Below are 22,020 nucleotides of genomic sequence, written 5' to 3' on the forward strand. Positions count from 1 at the left end.
TAAACAGATTTATCAACAAAATTTAACATAAAAGACTTTTGACTTAAAGACTCAACCATGAACCCACGTTCAGTGATCATCAACTCATCCCGCTTAAAAGTGCTCTCATGTCAATCTGCACAGTAAACATGTTAAAGTTATCAAGTTTTGATGCTTCGATGACAAATCTAAAATAAAGCAATAGGGACTTTCAACATAACTAAACAAAATAAATAAAGGAATACTATTGCGGATTTTTCCATTAACCTGACCAGTTCAATCTTAACAGGGATGAGTTAGGTCAGGTCAAGAGTTCCAAGATCAAGTTATAAGAATTACTATTGCTCCTTGGAAAAAAAAATTACAGACTCATGACCAGGAATAGTTTCACAAGGTAGAGCCTGAGAACCTTCAGCCATAGGTACATGCTCGATTCATTGTTTGAAAAGCAATAAGCAATAGTTTTGCAATCCTAAGTACACAGGATGAGAAAGTAATGATGTGAAAAGAGCTATTCAAGAAAAGTACAATAGTTGACACTAGAGCTTAACAGAATAAATGGTTTAGATCAATCTCGTATTCTATTACATAGTTAAGAGTCAATTTGAGATACTCTTAAACCATTCTGTACCAGCATTTTTTCCAGCACACACATCAACATATGCTTGAAGGAGCCCAGGAAAAGCATACTGATATGGGAGAACAAACTTCTTCACAAACTGCTGCTCTGTTAATATTACAAAAGAAATAATAGCTTGATTTGCCACTGGAAACTCTTTTGACTTAAGAAGCTTCCGGACAAGGTTCCTAGGGATGAGCCGCTTCTCCAAGCTCAGAGTGAACAAAACTGGATATCGGACCACATCAATCTTACCACAACCCACTTCCTTCATCAGGAACTCCATTTTTCTGCCAATGAGCTCCTCTTGCATCGCCAACAAACTAGGACTTTTACCAAACATAAGGGCTACCTCCTCCTGTGAAAGCCCAAGACTCTTCAAGTAAAGCAGCCTAGCTTCTACAATGTGTTGGCTTAATCCGCTTACAGTAATCAATGCATTCACAAACATGCCTGATGACCGTTCAATCCCCAACTGCTCGGCCCTCTTAACATTCAGTTTCAAAGTTTCAAGGCTAAATGTGAACAATCTAGGATTCGACTTAATTAGCCGGACAATTTGATGATGAGACATACAACATTCCTCTTGAAGGAAAGACAAGTTGGGCATGACAACCTTTTCCAAGTTGCTACCGAGAATTGACGCACCCTTTTTCAGCATTAGGGATACAATCTCAGCCGAGCCAAGAGCCTGCATCCAGAAGTCAACCTTTGCCACAAAATTGAATACCCACATATGACGATAGCGGGAAGTCATACCTGAGATATCTTCAATAGATAACCCAATTTCTCGGAGCTTGGCCATGCTCTTACAAGAATGAACATTCTGTTCTGGGACCATATCTCAAATAGTGATTGTAATAGCCTTCTAGTATTATTCTTAATTTAGATTGCATTAAGCTAGTTAATATAGTAATGGATGCTTGATTAAAGCAATAATATAGTAAACCAGAAACTACTGTAGACACTGGAATGATCGTCTTACCATCAAAGTTGTAGATGGAGAAACCTTTTCTCTTGAGCTGCGCTGGTACAACTCTTTGTCAATCTAATTTAAGCCCTGGTCAGAAGCTTGGTGGCAGGCTTTGTGATTCTTAATTTTTTTTAAAAGGTGTTTTTTTTTACTGCAAGCCCGTAGGCAATTTCCTAAAAATACAATTGCTAAAATTGGTCACATAGTTGATGCAAAACCTTTGAAAACTTGTAACTTAACTGAAAACCCATAATCCTAGATGCCCTTCAACTCTAATTTTGAGTTTAAATCCAAACCGTCCAATCTGAACTCAAAATTTGAGTTACCTCAGTATCCAGGGTCTCCGTGCCTACTGCCTACCCCTCTTTTAAGAGAGTTATATTCAAGTGAAATCAAATTTATTTATTTTTGTTTATATAAAAGAAACTAATTTGCTTATAAGGGGTTGTTTTGCAATATCATAGTTTTTTTTGGGTTTAGTTGGAGATCTTTGCTTCTTTAGGTTAGATGCTATGTTGTAGATTGTATTGTTTTAGATGTTTTACATTTGTAACTTGTTCTTAAAGGGTCTACCAGAGGTTTGGTACTGACTCCTATGACATTGTAGGTTTCTTTTATAAGGAATCGATGGTTTATTCACTTTTATCAAAAAAAAAAAAACTAATTAGTTGAATAATTACTGATATACTATTTTTGTTTTCGTTGAGTTATTCAGGCCCCGTTCTGATTGCCAATATCTCATGGGAAGAATGGAATTTGAGGTAACTAGGATAAAATTCTCACGGCCCGTTTGGATGGAAGTTTTTATTAGATGAAATTGAGTTTTCTTTTTTCATTCTTTTTTTCCCATCCTAGTTTAAATAAAAAAAATAAAAAAAAACTATCTGGAGCTATTTCTTTATCTTTATTTTTTTTAACACGATGGAGACGAGACGTTAGGTGTTTTCTCTTTAGGTGCTCTCTCTCTCTTATTTTTACTTTGTTTTCACTTTATGTTGTTGCAAACAGTGAGAATTTGACCTATTAGCAACTAAGAAGCTCATTGTTTGAGATATGTTAAAATAACAGCCAATCATTTTGAGTTGTGTCATTATCAATTACATGCTAATTTATAGTATATGTTGTCATTTTAAAATAATATAGAATATTCAATAGACAACAATAATTTTGAATATAAGCAAGTTTAGGAGCAAATTTAATTAATTTGCTAATTTATTTCAAGCAAATTAAGCATCAGAAATAATAAAAAATATATTATAGCCATCTAGTTTATTTTTATAGGTTGGTTGTGTATTAATTTTCATACACAGCCAATCCATAAGAAAAATACTCTCTATTTTTTTTTTTTTACATGATTTAAGAAAGCGTTTACAAAAAAAATTCTAACGCTAAAAATGTCCGAACATTGAATAATTAGATTACCATAAATTTAATCTCAACCAAATGAAAAAATTAAACCCTTTTAATTTTTAAATGTAATATAATTTGCTCCAATTAAAACTATTCCGACTTCCCAGCTTGAATTCGTATCCTCTCAGGTTACCTGACTGAATAGAATTGAATCGGACGGTCCGAAAATGGATTGGCACTCATCTCAAGCACAAATAATCCTGTCCCCTCTGTCATCCCGAATCCTGACCGGATGAGAGTAAATCTGAGCCTTCTAAACTTTAAGTTAATTTGTCTTTTTGTTGATGTGGTTTATTAATTCTCAGCCTGCTAAACTGGTTTCTCGAGGGCTTTTGTAAAATCCTTGTTACCTTAAGCTATTATTATGTAGTGTCAATTACTAATTATTGTGTTTGGCTTTTTTTTATATGTCATGATGTAAGATTCTTTTTCATTGCAGCATTAGACATAATTTCTTTGGTTTATACTTGTTCATGTAATTATTCTAGATGTATAATTGCCTCTTTGGCAGGAACACCACAGAGGCACGGACAAATATAATAGTATGAGTTGGTGAGATAATGATATGTTAAGAAATATTATGCAAGATACAATCATGGAAATGCTTCATATTATATCCAGAGGTGGGAAATGATGAATTAGCTCAACTCAAATCAATGCGAGTCATTTCAGAATCTTGTTGGGTTTCAGATCTTGCATTATTTTGTTAGGTGGAATCTCTATTATTTTGGTCAATTACCTATCTAGGTTGTGCAGTTTGTTCGCTTTTTGTGTTGACTGAGTTGGAGACAAGGATTTAAGATTGGTTTTTCTTTGTTAGCTTTGTTGTGTTTGGTTTTGGGTTGCTTTTGTTGAGGGAAGAATGATATCTGGTTAGATCTAGACATGAGTTGATTGGGTTAGATCAGGTTAGGTTGATGACTTACAAAATTAGTCTAGACCTGTAGCCTTTTCAGGTCAGGTGAGGTTTTGCCATGTTGATCATGCCATGCTCTTACAAGAATGAACATTTTGTTCATGGGACCATATCTCAAATAGTGATTGTAATAGTCTTCTAGTATTATTCTTAATTTAGATTGCATTAAGCCAGTTAATATAGTAATGGATGCTAGATTAAAGCAATAATATTGGATAGGTAATCACAGTTAGAGTCATAAATATGGATTTCCCATAACTACTCTCACGATTTATATAACTATTTGTCTATATCATAAATATGGATTCCTGCAAATTAATTTAGTAATTTTTGTACTCGTAATTTCATCATGCATAATTCCGCAACAACTAAACATATCCTCAATTTGGTAGATTTTTAACATTATCATATCAAACCAAAAGTTGAAAATCAAATATCATTAATTTCATCTGATTCACACGAAATAAAATGAAAAATCAAATTGTTTTAATTGTAGGGAGCAGGATTTTAACGGAAATCATATCAAATTTAATTCGATATGGACGGTTCAATTTGTATCAAAATTAGTTCATGCAATTAAAAATATAAATTGTCTGGTAATTAAATCAAACATAAAAATTTAACGTGTTATCGAATGGTCGACACCGACATGGACCCTTTGCTCCCTCCAGTTCAGACTTCAGAGTAACTGGAGGAGCGAAGAAAGAAGTGACTAGAGACTAGAGAGTGAAGGGAAAGGGACGGAAGGGGGGAATCAAATCGTCTGTTCCCCTGGGGGCAGAAAATTTCTGCTCCCAGAGTCACTGTGGGGTGGACCCTCATTTTAAAAAGTAACAATAATTAGCTCCTTTAACAGTAACCGGTCCCACCCTGCAGTGACTCTGGGGGCAGGAATTTCCTGCACCCAGAGGGCAGACGATGCGAATCTTGGAAGGGGAGCTCTGCTCAGACCGCAGCTTACCTGTGTTGTTGACCCACTTTAAAAGGAAATCGGAGACAAAAATAGAAGCGGTACTGTGTCAAGGGGAACCAAGGGAGTTTCCATGTACAAAGCTTTGAAATCTGTATCCCTGATTCGGATTCGGGAATGTAGAGGAAGTAAACCGAAGGTCACCTCTTTCCTTTCAGACTGATTTTGTAATTCCTTTCACTCATTCCAAAAGAATTTTAATAGAACATCAAATAGTTTTAAATTGCATGAAAACTAATACACAACCAACCAATAAAAAAACAATCTATAATTATTTACGGAATGATTTAAAAAAGTTATAAAAAAAAAATCTAACCCTAAAAATGTCCAAACCTTGAAAAATCAGATCACAATAAATTTTATATGAACCAAATGAAATAAATTAAAAAGAAATCAACCCGTTTTAAATGTAATACATTTGTTTCAATTAAAACCAAATAAAAAGAACCGACCCATTCCAAATTTTCCCTCTCTTCGCTTCTCTTATTACTCCTCTCAGCAGCTTGACTGTTGTCAAAAACCTCAAAACACTGGAACAAGTAGCCTACTACAACGGCAATGCTTTCTTTTCTCAAGCAAAATTCATACCTTCGCTCTTCTCTTTCCCCTCTCCGCGCCATTTTCAACACCTCCATCTGTCGCCTCCTCTCAACTGCATCCCAAGATGCCCCCTCTGCATCTCCCGCTTCTAATTTTGCTGTCGAATACCTCATCAACTCTTGCGGACTCCCCTCCGACAGAGCAATCCAAAGATCCAGGTACTTACCCCACCTCAAATCCCCAGAAAAACCAGATGCCGTGCTCCAATTTCTGAGGCAGGCTGGAATCACTGAGCCCCACATTACAGCCGCCACATTGCGAGACCCACAGTTTCTTTGCTTGAGCGTGGAGAAGTGCTTGAAGCCCAGGATGGCTGAGCTACAGGAGATTGGTTTCTCCCCATCTCACATCTCTCTCCTCTTTTCAATTTATCCACGGTCATTTCAATCCACCAAATTGCAGCAACAGATCCAGTTTTGGATGTCGATTGTCGGTTCTGTGGACAAACTATTGCATATCATTAAAAGGAACTATTTCCTTCTCACAGTAAACCTTGAAACTTCTGTCATTTCCAACCTATCATTCCTTCAGCAACAATGCAGCTTATCTGTTTGTCAAATTGTCCGACTGATTAATTCTGTTCCAAGGTTGATTACATCTAGTCATGAATCTTTGTTGAGTAAAGTGAGCAGGGCTGAGGAATTAGGGGTTCCTCGTTAATCTGGAATGTTTGTGCATGCATTGATTGTGGTAAGCTGCTTGAAAGAAAGCACTATAGGTGCAAGACTCCTTTACTGGAGAAGTCTTGGGTTTTCACCCGAGGAGTTAAAATCAATGATCTGTAAAACACCTCAGGTGTTGTGTTCCTCAGAGAATTTAATAGGCCGCAAAATGGAGTTCCTGATAAACGAAGCAGCTTGTGACAAGTTGCATGTGGTCCAAAATCCAGTTCTGCTCATGTTAAGCTTGGAGAAGAGACTCATGCCCCGGATCCTTCTCCGGAAGCTACTTGAGTCCAAAGGAATTCCAGTGACAAAACTTTCAGTATTTATGAAATATATTGAGGTAAGATTTGTGGAGAAGTTTGTTCTACCATATGAACATGCTATTCCAGGGCTTCACCAAGCCTATAGAGATGCTTGTTCTGGGAATGTTTCAGATTTGAAGTTTCTTCAGAAAACTTCTAGTTAATTTGTCTTTTTGTTGATGTGGTTTATTAATTCTCACCCTGCTAAACTAGTTTCTCCAGGGCTTTTGTAAAATCCTTGTTACCTAAGCTATTATTATGGAGTGTCAATTACTAATTATTGTGTTTGGCTTTTTTTATATGTCATGATGTAAGATTCTTTTTCATTGCAGCATTAGATATAATTTCTTTGGTTTATGCTTGTTCATGTAATTATTCTAGATGTATAATTGCCACATTGGCAGGAACACCACGGAGGCACAGACAATAGTATGAGTTTGTGAGATAATGGTATGTTAAGAAATATTATGCAGGATACAATCATGGAAATTACCTATCTAGGTTGTGTGGTATGAGTTGTCATTAGACATATTATGCATTATGAGTTGTCATGATGTGGGAGATTATTTTTGTTCGGTATCAGTAATAAGTTATAACCAAATCAAACAAAATAAATCCAAATTAGCATTGATAAAATCCAACATCAATTCTTAACTGGTCCTGTGTAAAATTATCTAACAGTGGCCACTGATCCATAATACACACGTTTTTCTTTTTTCCTTTTTGCGAAGGAAAAATGGAGGCCAGGGACTCCAATTTTAAATTGGCAATTTTCATTAATGAAGACACGAGCTTTGTCATCCGGTTACAAAGTTTCAATATATCAAATGTTGCATATGAAAATCAGTAAATAATATGAAATCGAAATGTTACATGTTACATATGAAAATCAATAAATAATAATAATAGAGTGATGCACTGTCACAGGCTTACAACTCTCTAATATTGTGAATTCTATGTGATCTGAAACAAACTGGTAATCTCACTGGTAATTTCCGTCTGCATCAAGAATTCAAGATCAGACTTTCCATCTAGGCCTTGTGCTGATCTGTGTATAAGTTCCGGTTCTGCTCCTGTGCCAATGCATATATAATTGGGTATCTTTTGCATTCTTTTTGGTTGTCACAGTGATAATTACAAGTAAAGAAACAGGTAAAAAGAATTGTATATATAAGATAAATAGATAAAATGCATAGAAATAGAAAAAAAATATATGGTACATAGAAAACCAGCAGTTGAATCGGTCAACTCATCGGTCCAACCGGTGAACCGTTGACCCAAAGTTTTACCGGTTCAACATCCGGTCCGGTTCTGATAACATTGCTAGAGAGTGAAGGGAAAGGGAGCTCCGCTCAGACCGCAGCTTACCGGTGTTGTTAACCCACTTTAGAAGTAAGAAAATCGGAGAGAGAAAAAAAAGGAAGCGCTACTGTGTCAAGGGGAACCAAGGGAGTTTCCCTATACAAAAGCTTTGAAATTTGTATCCCTGATTCAGATTCGGAATGTAGAGGAAATAAACCGGAGTTTGCCTCCTTCCTTTCAGACTGATTTTGTAATTCTCCTTTATTGTAATTCCCTTCAGTCTTAAGCATCAACAATCACAATTTTCAAATGAATTCCAACATCACATGTGATGATGCCCTCACAAACATGCCTGATGACCGCTCAATCCCCAATTCCTCGACCCTCTTAGCATCCAGTTTCAAAGTTTCAAGCTTCATTGTGATCAATCTAGAATTCAACTTAATCAACCGACCAATTTGATTAGGAATTATGCAACATTCCTCTTGAAGGAAAGACAAGTTAGGCACAATAACCTTTTCTAAATTGCTACCGAGGATCGACCCACCCTTTTTCAGGATCACAGATACAATCTCAGCCGAGCCAAGAGCCTGCATCCAAAAGTCAATCTTTGCCACAAAATTGAATGCCCACATACGAGGATAGCGGGAAATGAAATCTGAGATACCTTCAGTGGACAAGCCAATTTCTCGGAGCTTGGCCAGATTAGGTCTCATGTTCTTCTCCACACTAGAGAAGAGGATGTGAGGGTCCCGAATCACGGCAGTCCTTATATCCGATTCCGTTACGCCGGTCTGTCTCAGGAAACGGAGCACAGCATCGGGCTTATCAGAGCATTTGAGGGTCCGTTTCTGGTGCTGCATCTTCTCGAATGTTCTAATAGCCTTGTCAGAAGTAAGTCCGCCGCACGATTGGATGAGGTAGTCTACTGGTGCGAAGTGAGGATTTAGAGGCGGCGGCGCTGGAGTGGTAGTGGCGGAGAGAAACCGATAAATGGTGGAGGCGAATGGGGTGGTGAGATGATGAAGGGAAGGAGATGAACGGAGTCGTCTCAGCATCACACTCTCTTTTGCACTGCGCTGCCCGATGGAAAGTTGTTAGCGAAGAATTGAAAATTTGAATTGGAAGGGTTTTGACCAAGTTTGACCTTCGTCGGTAGCGCAGATGACAAGTGAATGCAGAAGTGGATTCGCGATTTCTAATTCAATTCAATTTCTAATTTCTATTTTGGGCCTAAGTTATGCTCACATGGGCTTTGGGCCTATGTTAACGTTTGCTATTAAATACGAAAACGACATACACTTTTAAACGCAAATTTCAAAAGTAAAAATAAAAATAAGGGTTAATTTTTGGTATACCCTCACAGTCTTGTCTAATTTCTTATTTATCCCTCAACACTTGAATTTATCTAATTTATCTCTCAACTCTTTAAATTCTTTCTTTTTTACCCCTTAGACAATAACTCTGGAATTTACTCTAGTTAAATTAAATAAAATTGTTGATTTATTCTGGTTAAAAAGATAAAAGATAAAAATACCCTTTTCTATTTTTTTTATTTCTTTATTAATTATGGAATTTGGTGGATCAGATCCTCGTTCTCCTCATTTCTCCGTTTCCCCTATCGTTCTTGCTCTCCATGTCCTGCTGTCTCTACTGTGGGTCCTTGTTTTTTTTATCGTCAGCTCCCTTGCAAGTTTTTTGGCTGTGAGATTTTTTGCCGTTGCAAGCTTTTTTGACAATTGGGAATTTAACTAAAAGGGGATTTCAAATGCTAAACTGGTGTATCTTTTGTAAGTCGTTCAATGAAACAGTTGACCATATGTTCAATAGATGCATTTTAACTCTTCTATATGATTCTGGCACAAAAGAAACCGAACAGGGAAGCAATCGTGGACCTGCAGGTACCACCGACGCAAGTAATCACACACAGAGAAATACTGAAAGAGGCAAGGTCAGATATGCTTATATCACAATTTGTATTATGGAGGGAGAGGTGCTCCAGGAATTTCAGAGATCAAGCCTAGAAAGTGGATGAACTGGTACATGAGATATTTGATCAATTGAGGTTACCATCGTACAATGTTTGAGAATGTCTTATCAAAATTATCAAATTTGGCCCGTATCAAAATTGGAAGTATTGTGCTATGTCAGCAGAAGGACAAGCCCAAGTGATATGTACACGACTCATTACACCTTAGGAAGGAATTCCAATCAATTTCTGGTACCCCACAAATATCACGGTGCAGCTGGTATACACTGGAACAAGACTGGGCGGTTCCAACCAAAAGGCACAGGCGGTACTAGAGAGGATAATGTACCATCAATGAAGAGGCTCACAAACAAAACAGGCACTAAGGACAACAAGTCATTATTTTATGTTTTTCATGTTTTGAGTTCACCACATATTTTCTTTTTCGTTTTATTACTCAAATGTTTTGAGTTCCTTATTTTCTACTTATTTTACAAAACACATGTAACTAATTATAATGAAATTAAATATGGGCCTCACCTACATTTACCTAAAAATAAATAAATAATAATAATAAGGAGTTTATACAAGACGTTATATCTTCGCTAAAACTAGATGAAACTGAAGGTATACAGCAGAAAATAATCCAAACTCGTTGAATCTTATATATTCGGCTTGTCAATTTTGAATACTGAAACTAATGCTGATTTTTAGAAACGGTATCAAAACTGAGCTTGGTTCAGACTTTATCACAGTGATACACACAAATATTAAGCATATTAAAAAACAGTTTGCTTAGATATTTGTTCATTTAAATGATAGAGAAAGAGTAAGGGCATAATGGGAAAAAATGAATTAGACAATAGTTATAAATGAATAATAAACTCTATGGGTAAATAGAAAAAGATAATCAAAGTTGAAGGATATATTAGATATAATAAATAGTACAAGGGTAAATAGGAAAGTGAACAAGTTTTGGAGGGTAAATAGGAAATTAACCCTAAAAATAAAAAGGGTACTGATGTTGATCAAACTTTTTTGGATACCTATTCTGTTGTAAATTGTAAATAAGACGACTACCAAAAGTTCCAAATCTACTTGATTAACTTCGGAGAGAAGATGGCGTTAATCAAGCTCAAAGCTCAAACTCCATTAGTTGATCCATGCCAGTAAAAATATAATAGTTAGCCAATATAATAAAATTAGATTACTGATATTGGTACTAACAAAAATAATAATAGTTGAAATCTTGAATGAGGTAATTGTGCTCTTCATCATGGTTTAATTTCAGCATCAAGTTGAGATCAGCAAATTAGCGAGCTCACGACAAGAAAATACATTATTTCAGAAGAAAATAAGAAGGAAATAAACAAAAGGCGAAGAAAGCACTCAAATCTAACTATAATCAACTACTTTCAAATGGGATGATTAAATTATCAAAATTAATTAATTTTATTTGTAGCAAATATTGTTGGTTATTTATCAATAGACTTTAACATAGGCTGGACATTTTGACTTAAGACTCAACCATGCATGGTGTCAACACCTAGTATGGACTCCGCTCTTCATGAGTCCATGTCCCCTCAGGCCGAAATTTTTAAATATACCATTATTCAAAAAATAATAAATCAAAACACCATTTTTCTGTAGAAATTATAAAAATGACATGACCGCATCCCTTAGAAGCGGCTACCTTTTAAGTGGCTGCATCTAGGAAAAGCGGGCAGAATTTTGGGCCGCTTCTACGGGATGCGGCCATGGCCGCTTCTAGGGGCTGCGGCCACCCAATTATTTTTTTTTTGTTTTGATTTATTGTGTTTTTGGTTTTGATTTATTTGTTGTTTTTTGTTGTTTTAAAAATAGTTGTAATTGTTTTTTGTCTCTTATTTTGAAAATATTTTACTTTTGTCGAAAGAAATTAACATGCCGTTACGTTTAAATTTTACTGTGACGCTAAAATGATAAAAGATAAAAAGCGGAATAGTATGATAAATAAACTGTATCTGACAAAATAAACATCCTGATATAACAAATCACAGTATCTGACATCACTATAGTAAAAAAAAAATGAATACTACAACCTAATAGTTAGAAGGAGTGAACGGCTGCCTCGCCCTCCTAGTCCTCATACTCCGAATCAAAACTGCAATCGATGTATGATCATCCATAGAATCATCTGAGTTATCGGGCGACTGCTGGTCCTCTGCCATTATCAATTTGGTTCTATTAGCAACTAAAAAAGTCATGTTTGAGATATTATAAAATAACATCCAATAATTTTGAGTTGTGCCATTATCAATTTATATGCTAATCTTTTATAATATTTATTGTTATATTATAATAATTTATAATATATAATAAACTACAATAATTTTCAATATAACAAAATTTATATACAAATAGTCAAATACATATTTGTATTTTATTTCAAGCAAATTAAGCATCAGTAATAATTAATTTTGTAATTTTATTTCTAATTGATTTTTTCGCAGACTGGGTAACTAGTTTGAGCAAAAGTTTGACTATGACATAATAATTAATAGTTAATAAGTATTGTTTGTTATTGTTTAATTCAATTTAATTATCTTAATAATTATTAAAAAGAATAATTCTATTGATATCAAGTACATTTCCATAACTATTTTCATTAATATCATGCCACAAATTAAATTAGGGGTTCATGTACCGTAAAATTTCATCCCGCATAATTTCGTGACAAACGAAAATATCCTCAATTTGTTAGATTTTTCATATTATTGAGCTTATAAATTGAACTTATAAATTGTTCCGTATTTGAATAGAACGCACAAATTTTAACAGGTATATATCGAATGGTCCGCACCGGATATCAAAAGAGAGCTGTATTCTCTCATATTAATTAAGATTTCAGTTTATTTAAAATGAATCCGTATTATTGTTGCTTTAAGATTTGTACTAAAAGAATTTGAACTGTCTGATTCTGAAGCCCACCCAGCACTCTCTTCGCTCCTCCAGTTACTCCGCTCAGCAGCTTGACTCCCGTCAAAAACCCTAACAATGCTTCACTTTCTCAAGCAAAACTCATACCTTCGCTCTTCTCTTTCCCCTCTCCGCGCCATTTTCAGCACCTCCATCTGTCGCCTCCTCTCAACTGCATCCCAAGATGCCCCCTTTGCATCACCCGCTTCTAATTTTGCTGTGGAATACCTCATCAACACTTGCGGACTCCCCTCCGACAGAGCAATCGCAAAATCCAGGTACTTACCCCACCTCAAATCCCCAGAAAAACCAGATGCCGTGCTCCAATTTCTGAGGCAGGCCGGAATCACCGAACCCCAGATCAGAGCTGCTGCATTGCGGGACCCACAGTTTCTTTGCTTGAGCGTGGAGAAGTGCTTGAAGCCCAGGATGGCTGAGCTACAGGAGATTGGTTTCTCCCCATCTCACATCTCTCTCCTCTTTTCAATTTATCCACGGTCATTTCAATCCACCAAATTGCAGCAACAGATCCAGTTCTGGATGCCGATTGTCGGTTCTGTGGACAAACTATTGCATCTCTGTAAAAGGAACTTTTTCCTTCTCACAGCAAACCTTGAAACTTCCGTCATTTCAAACCTATCGTTCCTTCAACAACAATGCAGCTTAACTGTTCGTCAAATTGTCCGACTGATTAATTCTGCTCCAAGGTTGATTACATCAAGTCATGAATCTTTGTTGAGTAACGTGAGAAGGGCAGAGGAGTTAGGGGTTCCTCGTTCATCTGGAAATTTTGTGAATGCATTGATTGTGGTAAGCTGCTTGAAAGAAAGCACTATAGATGCAAGACTTCTTTACTGGAGAAGTCTTGGGTTTTCACCCGAGGAATTAAACTCAATAATTTGTAAAACACCTCAGTTGTTGGGTTGCTCAGAGAATGTAATAGGCTGCAAAATGGAGTTCCTGATAAAAGAAGCTGTTTGCGACAAGTTGCGTGTTGTTCAAAATCCAGTTCTGCTTACGTACTGCTTGGAGAAGCGGCTCATGCCCCGAATCCTTGTCCGGAAGCTACTGGAGTCTAAACAATTTCCAGTGAAAGAAGTTGCCTCATGCATGGTATTAAATGAGGTAAAATTTGTGGAGAAGTTTGTTTTACCGTATGAACATGCTATTCCAGGGCTTCACCAAGCCTATAGAGATGCTTGTTCTGGTAATATTTCAGGTTTGAAGCTTCTTTAGAAAACTTTTAGTTAATTTAATGTTTACTCTTTTTGTTGATTTGGTTTATTAATTCTCGCCCTGCTATACAAGTTTCTCCCGGACTTTTGTAGAATGTTTTGTTACCTTAAGCTATTGTTGTGGAGTGTCAATTACTTATTATCGGGTTGAATTGTTTAATGTGTTATGATGTGGGAGTTATGCTTGTTCATGTAATTATTCTAGATGTATAATCACCTCTTCGACAAGAACACAACGGACAATAGTACGAGTCAGTGACAGAATGGTATGTTAAGAAAAATTATGCAGCACATGATCATGGAAATGCTTCACATATTTTATTCAGAGGTGGGAAATGGTGAATTAGCTCAAATTAAATCAATGCGAGCCATTTCTGAATCTTGATGGATTTCAGATCTTGCATTATTTTGTTAGGTTGGATCTTTCTGATTTTAGTCAATTACTTCTCTAGGTTGTGCGGACTGGATTATGTTGGGGTTTGAACCATTTTAGTCAGGCAATTTTTTTTTTCAGTCCGTTGGGTTTTTGTGTTGACTTAGTTGGAGACAAGGATTTTCTGGTAAGGTTGGTTTTTCTTTGTTAGCTTTTTTTGTGTTTAGTTTCGGATCAGCACATGTAAACACTTGGCTCGACTCGGTCCGGCTCGATTTGGCTTGCGAGCCGACTCATACTATATTTGGGCCCAGCTCGGATACATGTACAGATAGCTTTGTTTAAAAGATTGAAACACTTCTGTCCTGAACCTCTTTTCCGCGACAGCTCAAGAACATTCATTATACATTTATTTTGTTGTCCTTTTCTGGTATTTATTTTATCTTCTTCTTTTTTTTCTTTTTTTTGTCTTGAGTATTTCTTGAATCTAGCTTACTGGAAATTTTTTTTGAAATAGAGGTAACAATTTTTGGATAATATGCATAAAAAATATCAAGGGATGTACACCATATCTTTTAGAACAAGATCCAAAAAAATCAATGCCAAAATGACTGGACGCAAATTACCAAATACCATAACAATCTTATCTGAGTCTGAGATCATTAACCACTGCCTAACAAATTCACAGTTTAGCTGCTTCGAATCCTGTAAAAATACGAATCTTGATGCAAGTGAATAGACATGATTTGGACTCTAGGTTTGACATCTCCAGGCTAAGTTGCACCTGGTATGAATCTGTGGGGATATGATAACATCCGCTTTGAATTATTGAAAACAGATGTTGCCCTTCTCTGTAAGACAATTTTTTTATTTATAGAAATTTTTATTTATAATATAGGATTTTAAAATGAGTGGGGTAGAAATTAGATAGTCTGGCTATAGATATCTATCAGTGCTTCCGAAATTTTGATTCAAGTTCCAGAGAGAATATTTAAGAGGCATTAGAAGGAGAACAAGAGATCGATGGGCTCATGAGCCGCTTTGGTTGGATTCGGCCTGGTTCTAAATCAAAATTTGAGTCGAGTCGAGTTCGGGCTTTTTTAAGTTTAGGGCCTGACTCAATATAAAATATTAAACTGTTCAACTCATTGATTTACGAGCCAGTTCGGCTCATTAGCAGCCCTATTCAAGAATGGAGTTAGACTTTCAGACTATAGGTTCAAATACATATGGGGATCAATCATATAAAATTTTTTTTATAGAAAATAGAGGTCAATTTTGTAGTATCATGTCATTTTATTTTCAATTATATAAAAAATTATATATAAATATAAAAAATTTAAAAAAAAAATGATAGTCAATTAACCCTCATTTTTCCTTTCTCTCGCCGCGTCTGGCCCTACCAATATGTACCCATGAAATTTCATTTCGTATAATTCCGTAACAACTAAACAAATCCTCAATTTGTTAGATTTTTCATAATACTGAATATCAACTTACAATAAATTTTATCCTAGTCAAATGAAATAAATTTATACACCGAAAGGAAAAAATCAAATCGTTTTAATTGTAGAGAGGAAAGGTTACAACCATTCGATATGTGTCAACATTTATTTATACAATTAAACTTATAAATTATCCCGTATTTGAATAGAACGCACAATTTTAAACAGGTATCTATCGAATGCATGCGAATTCATCAGCTGCCTGAAGCCCTGAAGCCCTGAAGCCCTGAAGCCCTGAAGCCACCCATTCCGAACTTTCACTCTCTAGTCTCAGCTTGAGTCTCGTCAAAAACCCCAACAAGGCAACAATGCCTCCTTTTCTCAAGCAAAATTCATACCTTCGCTCTTCTCTTTCCCCTCTCCGCACCATTTTCAACACCTCCATCTGTCGCCTCCTCTCAACTGCATCGCAAGATGCCCCCTTTGCATCTCCCGCTTCTAATTTTGCTGTGGAATACCTCATCAACTCTTGCGGCCTCCCCTCCGACAAAGCAATCCAAAGATCCAGGTACTTACCCCACCTCAAATCCCCACAAAAACCAGATGCCGTGCTCCAATTTCTGAGGCAGGCCGGAATCACCGAGCCCCAGATCAGAGCCGCCGCATTGCGGGACGCACGGTTCCTTTGCTACAGCGTGGAGAAGTGCTTGAAGCCCAGGATGGCTGAGCTACAGGAGATTGGTTTCTCCCCATCTCACATTTCTTTTCTCTTTTCAATTAATCCTGGGTTGTTTTCATACACCAAATTGCAGCAACAGATCCAGTTCTGGATGCTGATTGTCGGTTCTGCGGACAAACTATTGCATATCATTAAAACGAGCTTTTTCATTCTCACAGTAAACCTTGAAACTTCTGTCATTCCCAACCTATCGTTCCTTCAACAACAATGCAGCTTATCTGTTCGTCAAATTGTCCAACTGATTAGTTCTGCTCCAAGATTGATTACATCTAGTCGTGAATCTTTGGCACGTAATGTGAGAAGGGCAGAGGAGTTAGGGGTTCCTCGTTTATCTGGAATCTTTGTGCATGCATTAAAGGTCGTAAGCAGCTTGAAAGAAAGCACCATAGATGCAAGACTGGTTTACTGGAGAAGTCTCGGGTTTTCATCCGAGGAGTTAAACTCAATAATCTGTAAGACACCTCAGGTGTTGACTAGCTCAGAGAATTTAATAGGCTGCAAAATGGAGTTCCTGATAAACGAAGCAGCTTGTGACAAGTTGCATGTGGTCCAAAATCCAGTTCTGCTCATGTTAAGCTTGGAGAAGAGACTCATGCCCCGGATCCTTGTTCGGAAGCTACTTGAGTCCAAAGGATTTCCAGTGACAAAACTTGCAGTATTTATGAAATATATTGAGGTAAAATTTGTGGAGAAGTTTGTTCTACCATATGAACATGCTATTCCAGGGCTTCACCAAGCCTATAGAGATGCTTGTTGTGGGAATGTTTCAGGTTTGAAGTTTCTTCAGAAAACTTCTAGTTAATTTGTCTTTTTGTTGATGTGATCTATTAATTCTCACCCTGCTAAACTAGTTTCTCCAGGGCTTTTGTAAAATCCTTGTTACCTTAAGCTATTATTATGGAGTGTCAATTACTAATTATCGTGTTTGGCTTGTTTTATATGTCATGATGTAGGATTATTTTTCATTGCAACATTAGACATAATTTCTTTGGTTTATGCTTGTTCATGTAATTATTCTAGATGTATAATCGCCTCTTTGGCAGGAACACCACGAATTTGGTGAGATAATGGTAAGTTAAGAAATATTATGCAGGATACAATCATGGAAATGCTCCATATTATATCCAGAGGTGGGAAATGATGAATTAGCTCAACTCAAATCAATGCGAGTCATTTCAGAATCTTGTTGGGTTTCAGCTCTTGCATTATTTTGTTAGGTGGGATCTCTTTTATTTTAGTCAATTACGTATCTAGGTTGTGCGGGCTGGATTATTTTGGGGTTTGGACCATTTTGGTCAGGCAAATTTTCATTTCAGTTTGTTCGGTTTTTATGTTGACTGAGTTGGAGACAAGGATTTAAGATTGGTTTTTCTTTGTCAGCTTTGTTGTGTTTGGTTTTGGGTTGCTTTTGTTGAGGGAAGGATGATAACTGGTTAGATCTTTTCAGGATCTTGTTGGATTTCAGATCTTGTATTATTATGTTAGGTTGGATCTTTCTGATTTTGGTCAGTTAGTTGTCTGGATTGTTTGGGATGGATTATGTTGGTAAATTTTCAATTTAGTTTGTTCGGTTTTTGTTCCAGACAAGTTGGCATCATCTTGATAGTGTTTACTTTAGATTGGTTGTCTTTGTCATATTTGTTGTGTTTAGTTTCGGGTTTCTTATATTGGAGGAAGGATGATAACTGGTTAGATCTAGACATGAGTTGATTGGGTTAAATCAGGTCAGGTTGATGACTTACAAAATCAGTCTGGACCTGTGGCCTTTTCAGGTCAGGTGAGCTTTTGCCATGTTGATCATGCCATGCTATTACAAGAATGAACATTCTGTTCTGGGACCATATCTCAAATAGTGATTGTAATTGTCTTCTAGTATTATTCTTAATTTGCATTAAGCCAGTTAATATAGTAATGGATGCTAGATTAAAGCAATAATGTTGGATTTTTGTTGCAAGCTTCCCTAAAATACGATAGATAAAATTGATTACATTGTTGTTGCAAAACCTCTGAAAACTTGTGTCTTAACTGAAAACCCATAAACCTTGATGCCCTTTAACTCCAATTTGAGTTTAGATCCAAACCGGCCAATCTTCGTTGGCACGGATATTAATGGGCTTTTGTACATTCCACCTCGGACCGGATTGGTCTGGATCTGAACTCAAAATTTTTGAGTTACCTCAGAGGATCCAGGCTCTGTGCCCACTACCTACCTCGGTGATTAGGTAACAAGTTTATGAGCAAAAGTTTGGTTATGAAATAATAATTAATAAGTGATGCTATTTTATGAACAAGTTTTTTTTTGTGTTTACTTGGAGATCTTTACTTCTTTTGGTTAGATGCTATGTTGCTGTTTGTATTGTTTTAGATGTATATTTTATAAGTGATGCTATGTTGCAGTTTGTATTATTTTAGATGTATATTTTAAAGAGTCTGGTACCCACTCTTATGACATTGTAGGTTTCTTTTATAAGAAATCGATGGTTTATTCACTTTTATCAAAAAAAAAAAAAAATAATAATAAAATAATTAACTGAACTAATAGGTCAGTTGAATAATTACTAATATATTATTTTTGTTTTAGTTGAGTTATTCAGACCCCATTCTGATTGTCGAAATCTCATGGAAAGAATGGAATTTTGAGGGTAACAAGGATAATATTCTCACGGCCAGTTCGGATGGAAGTTTTTATGAGATGAAATTGAGCATCAGAAATAATTAATTTGCTAATTTAATTTTTGATTGATTTTTTCGGTGATTAGGTAACAAGTTTATGAGCAAAAGTTTGGTTATGAAATAATAATTAATAAGTTATGCCGGTTAACCCAGCTGTTGAACCGGTTAACCCATTGGTCCAACCGGTGAACCATTGACATAAAGTTTTACCGGTTCGACATCCGGTCTGGTTCTAATAACATTGGTAGAGAGTGAAGGGAAAGGGAGGGAAGGAGAGCTATGCTCAAACCGTAGCTGACAGGTGTTGTTACCCACTTTAGAAGTAAGGAAATCGGAGAGAAAAAAAAGGAGGCGGTACTGTGTCAAGGGGAACCAAGGGAGTTTCCCTGTACAAAAGCTTTGAAATCTGTATCCCTGATTCGGATTCGAAATGTAGAGGAAGTAAACTGGAGTTCAGCTCCTTCCTTTCAGACTGATTTTGTAATTCTCCTTTATTGTAACTCCCTTCAGTCTTAAGCATCGATTTTCAAATGAATTTCAACATCACATTTCATGATGAACAAGGTGTTGCTTATACCTGCTCCAGGGCCACCTAAGCCAGGCACAATGTCACTGTCATTCATATACCAAAAACTCCTTCGGATCAACACATCTTGCTTATAAGTGTTCTCGGGACTATCAGAACTGTGAGCGGGTTAAAATCTGATCAACCCATCAGGAATCCAGACAGAACATCACATTAACCCAGCTAGCACAACCTAACAGAATATGGTCAGGTCAGGTCAATAATCGCCTGCACAACTTATAAGATCCATTGTTTCATTAAACCCAATATGGTTTGATGACCATAATAGTACCAACATGACTGATGAATAACTAAGTATAACTTTAATTGAAAGAAACCATACAACATGGAGAGGTGGAACCATTGCTCACTAAACAAACTGTTTACAACAATTATTGGCTATTGATCGATCCATGACCAATTAAAGACAAATACAATATAGTAGACACTTAAGATCACCAGAATAAATGGTTTATATCAATTTTCAATTCCATTACAAAGTTAGAGTCACTTTTGAAAGTCAAAACGAGCAAAGAAAAAGGAGAGAACAAATTGAACAAACTGATGAACCAAACATGATAAAATCTAAATACAGGACCTAGAGCTGCAAAATAGTCAACTTGAGATACTCCTAAACCACTCGGTACCAACAGTTTTTCCAGCACACGCATCTGTATATGCTTGTAGAAGCCCTGGAAAAGTATACTGATATGGGAGAACAAACTTCTTCACAAACTGCTGCTCTGTTGATATTACAAAAGAAAGAATAGCTTGATTTGCCACTGGAAACTCTTTCGACTTGAGAAGCTTCCGGACAAGGTTCCTAGGGATGAGCCGCTTCTCCAAGCTCAGAGTGAACAAAACTGGATATCGGACCACATCAATCTTACCACAACCCGCTTCCTTCATTAGGAACTCCATTTTTCTGCCAATGAGCTCGTCTTGCATCGACAACAAACTAGGACTTTTACCAATCATAAGGGCTACTTCCTCCTGTGAAAGCCCAAGACTCTTCAAGTAAAGCAGCTTAGCTTCTAAAATGTGTTGGCTTAATCCGCTTACAATAATCAATGCATTCACAAACATGCCTGATGACCGCTCAATCCCCAACTGCTCGGCCCTCTTAGCATTCAGTTTCAAGGCTCGATATGAACGATCTAGGTTTTGACTTGATTAGCCGGACAATTTGATGAAGAGACATACAACATTCCTCTTGAAGGAAAGACAAGTTGGGCACGACAACCTTTTCCAAGTTGCTACTGAGGATTGGCATGCCCCTTTTCAGCATCCCAGATACAGTCTCAGCCGAGCCAAGAGCCTGCATCCAGAAGTCAACCTTTGCCACAAAATTGAATACCCACATACGAGGATAGCAGGAAGTCATACCTGAGATATCTTTAATAGATAACCCAATTTCTCGGAGCTTTGCCAGATTAGGTCTCAAATTCTTCTCCACACTAGAGCAGAGGATGCGAGGTTCCTGGATCACGGAAGTCCTTATATCCGATTCGGTTACATTGGTCTGTCTCAGGAAGTGGAGCACAGCATCAGGCTTATGAGGGGATTTGAGGGGCTGTCTCAGGAGCTGCATCTTCTGGCATGTTCTGATTGCCTCGTCAGATGTAAGTCCGCGTGATTGGATGAGGTAGTCTACTGGTGTGAAGTGAGGATTTAGAGGCGGCGGCACTGGAGTGGTAGCGGTGGAGAGAAACCGATAAATGGTGGAGGCGAATGGGGTGGTGAGACGATGAAGGGAAGGAGATGAACGGAGTCGCCTCAGTAACACACTCATACTTCACTCCGCTGCTAGCTTGAACGAACTGAAAGGGTTTTGACTAAGTTTGACCTTCGTCGAAAGAGCATATGAGAACTCGTCTTACAAATTGTTGGGCTTGACCTAAGCTCAATATGGGCTTTGGGCCTATGTTATATTTTATGCATGTTTTGATAGCTCCTTTTTTTTTCAATTAAACTTTGTAAATACTTTAGATAATTATCTCATGCTTATTGCAGTGTCAAATTCTGAAAAACTATATTTCCCCTAAACCTTTTTTAACTTTTGGTTTGATCTGATAATCTAAATAATGTAATAAACTGAATAGCACAAGTAAAACAACAATATATATATTAGTCATTTTTCCCTCCTCTAAAATTCATCAAACAAAAATACCCCCTCAAATTATTATCAAATGCTCTTATGGATCCCAATTTTTTGCGAAGAAGACTATGCTCTCTCTCTCTCTCTCTCCAATAGACATTGTCCTTTCGGAAGCCAACCATGACCATGCCTCTTTTTTATGTAGTTTGCTTTAGAAGGCCCTTTTGAG

At 36.8% G+C, this 22,020-nt stretch overlaps 5 protein-coding genes and 1 pseudogene across 5 annotated transcripts; 3 read left to right on the forward strand and 3 right to left on the reverse strand.

Annotated features, from left to right (window-relative positions):
• Positions 1-496: 496 nt before the first annotated feature.
• On the reverse strand, positions 497-1,439 carry LOC144545676 (uncharacterized). Its single transcript, XM_078294229.1, has one exon. The coding sequence runs from the start codon at positions 1,437-1,439 to the stop codon at positions 579-581; it is 861 nt and encodes a 286-aa protein (XP_078150355.1). The 3' UTR covers positions 497-578.
• A 3,922-nt stretch (positions 1,440-5,361) lies between these two features.
• On the forward strand, positions 5,362-6,676 carry LOC144545932 (uncharacterized; annotated as a pseudogene).
• A 1,365-nt stretch (positions 6,677-8,041) lies between these two features.
• Positions 8,042-8,794, reverse strand: LOC144545677 (uncharacterized). Its single transcript, XM_078294230.1, has one exon. The coding sequence runs from the start codon at positions 8,792-8,794 to the stop codon at positions 8,042-8,044; it is 753 nt and encodes a 250-aa protein (XP_078150356.1).
• A 3,907-nt stretch (positions 8,795-12,701) lies between these two features.
• On the forward strand, positions 12,702-14,735 carry LOC144545933 (uncharacterized). The gene has a single exon (XM_078294485.1). The coding sequence runs from the start codon at positions 12,742-12,744 to the stop codon at positions 13,897-13,899; it is 1,158 nt and encodes a 385-aa protein (XP_078150611.1). The 5' UTR covers positions 12,702-12,741; the 3' UTR covers positions 13,900-14,735.
• Positions 14,736-16,056: 1,321 nt separating this feature from the next.
• LOC144545930 (uncharacterized) lies at positions 16,057-17,390 on the forward strand. The gene has a single exon (XM_078294484.1). The coding sequence runs from the start codon at positions 16,085-16,087 to the stop codon at positions 17,255-17,257; it is 1,173 nt and encodes a 390-aa protein (XP_078150610.1). The 5' UTR covers positions 16,057-16,084; the 3' UTR covers positions 17,258-17,390.
• A 2,918-nt stretch (positions 17,391-20,308) lies between these two features.
• Positions 20,309-21,485, reverse strand: LOC144545679 (transcription termination factor MTEF1, chloroplastic-like). Its single transcript, XM_078294231.1, has 2 exons — positions 20,937-21,485; positions 20,309-20,686 (listed from the first exon to the last, which is right to left on the reverse strand). The coding sequence occupies exons 1-2, from the start codon at positions 21,483-21,485 to the stop codon at positions 20,309-20,311; spliced, it is 927 nt and encodes a 308-aa protein (XP_078150357.1).
• Positions 21,486-22,020: the final 535 nt, after the last annotated feature.

Source organism: Carex rostrata, chromosome 28 (assembly GCF_964058835.1).
Source record: "Carex rostrata chromosome 28, lpCarRost1.2, whole genome shotgun sequence".
NCBI classification, from domain to species: Eukaryota; Viridiplantae; Streptophyta; class Magnoliopsida; order Poales; family Cyperaceae; genus Carex; species Carex rostrata.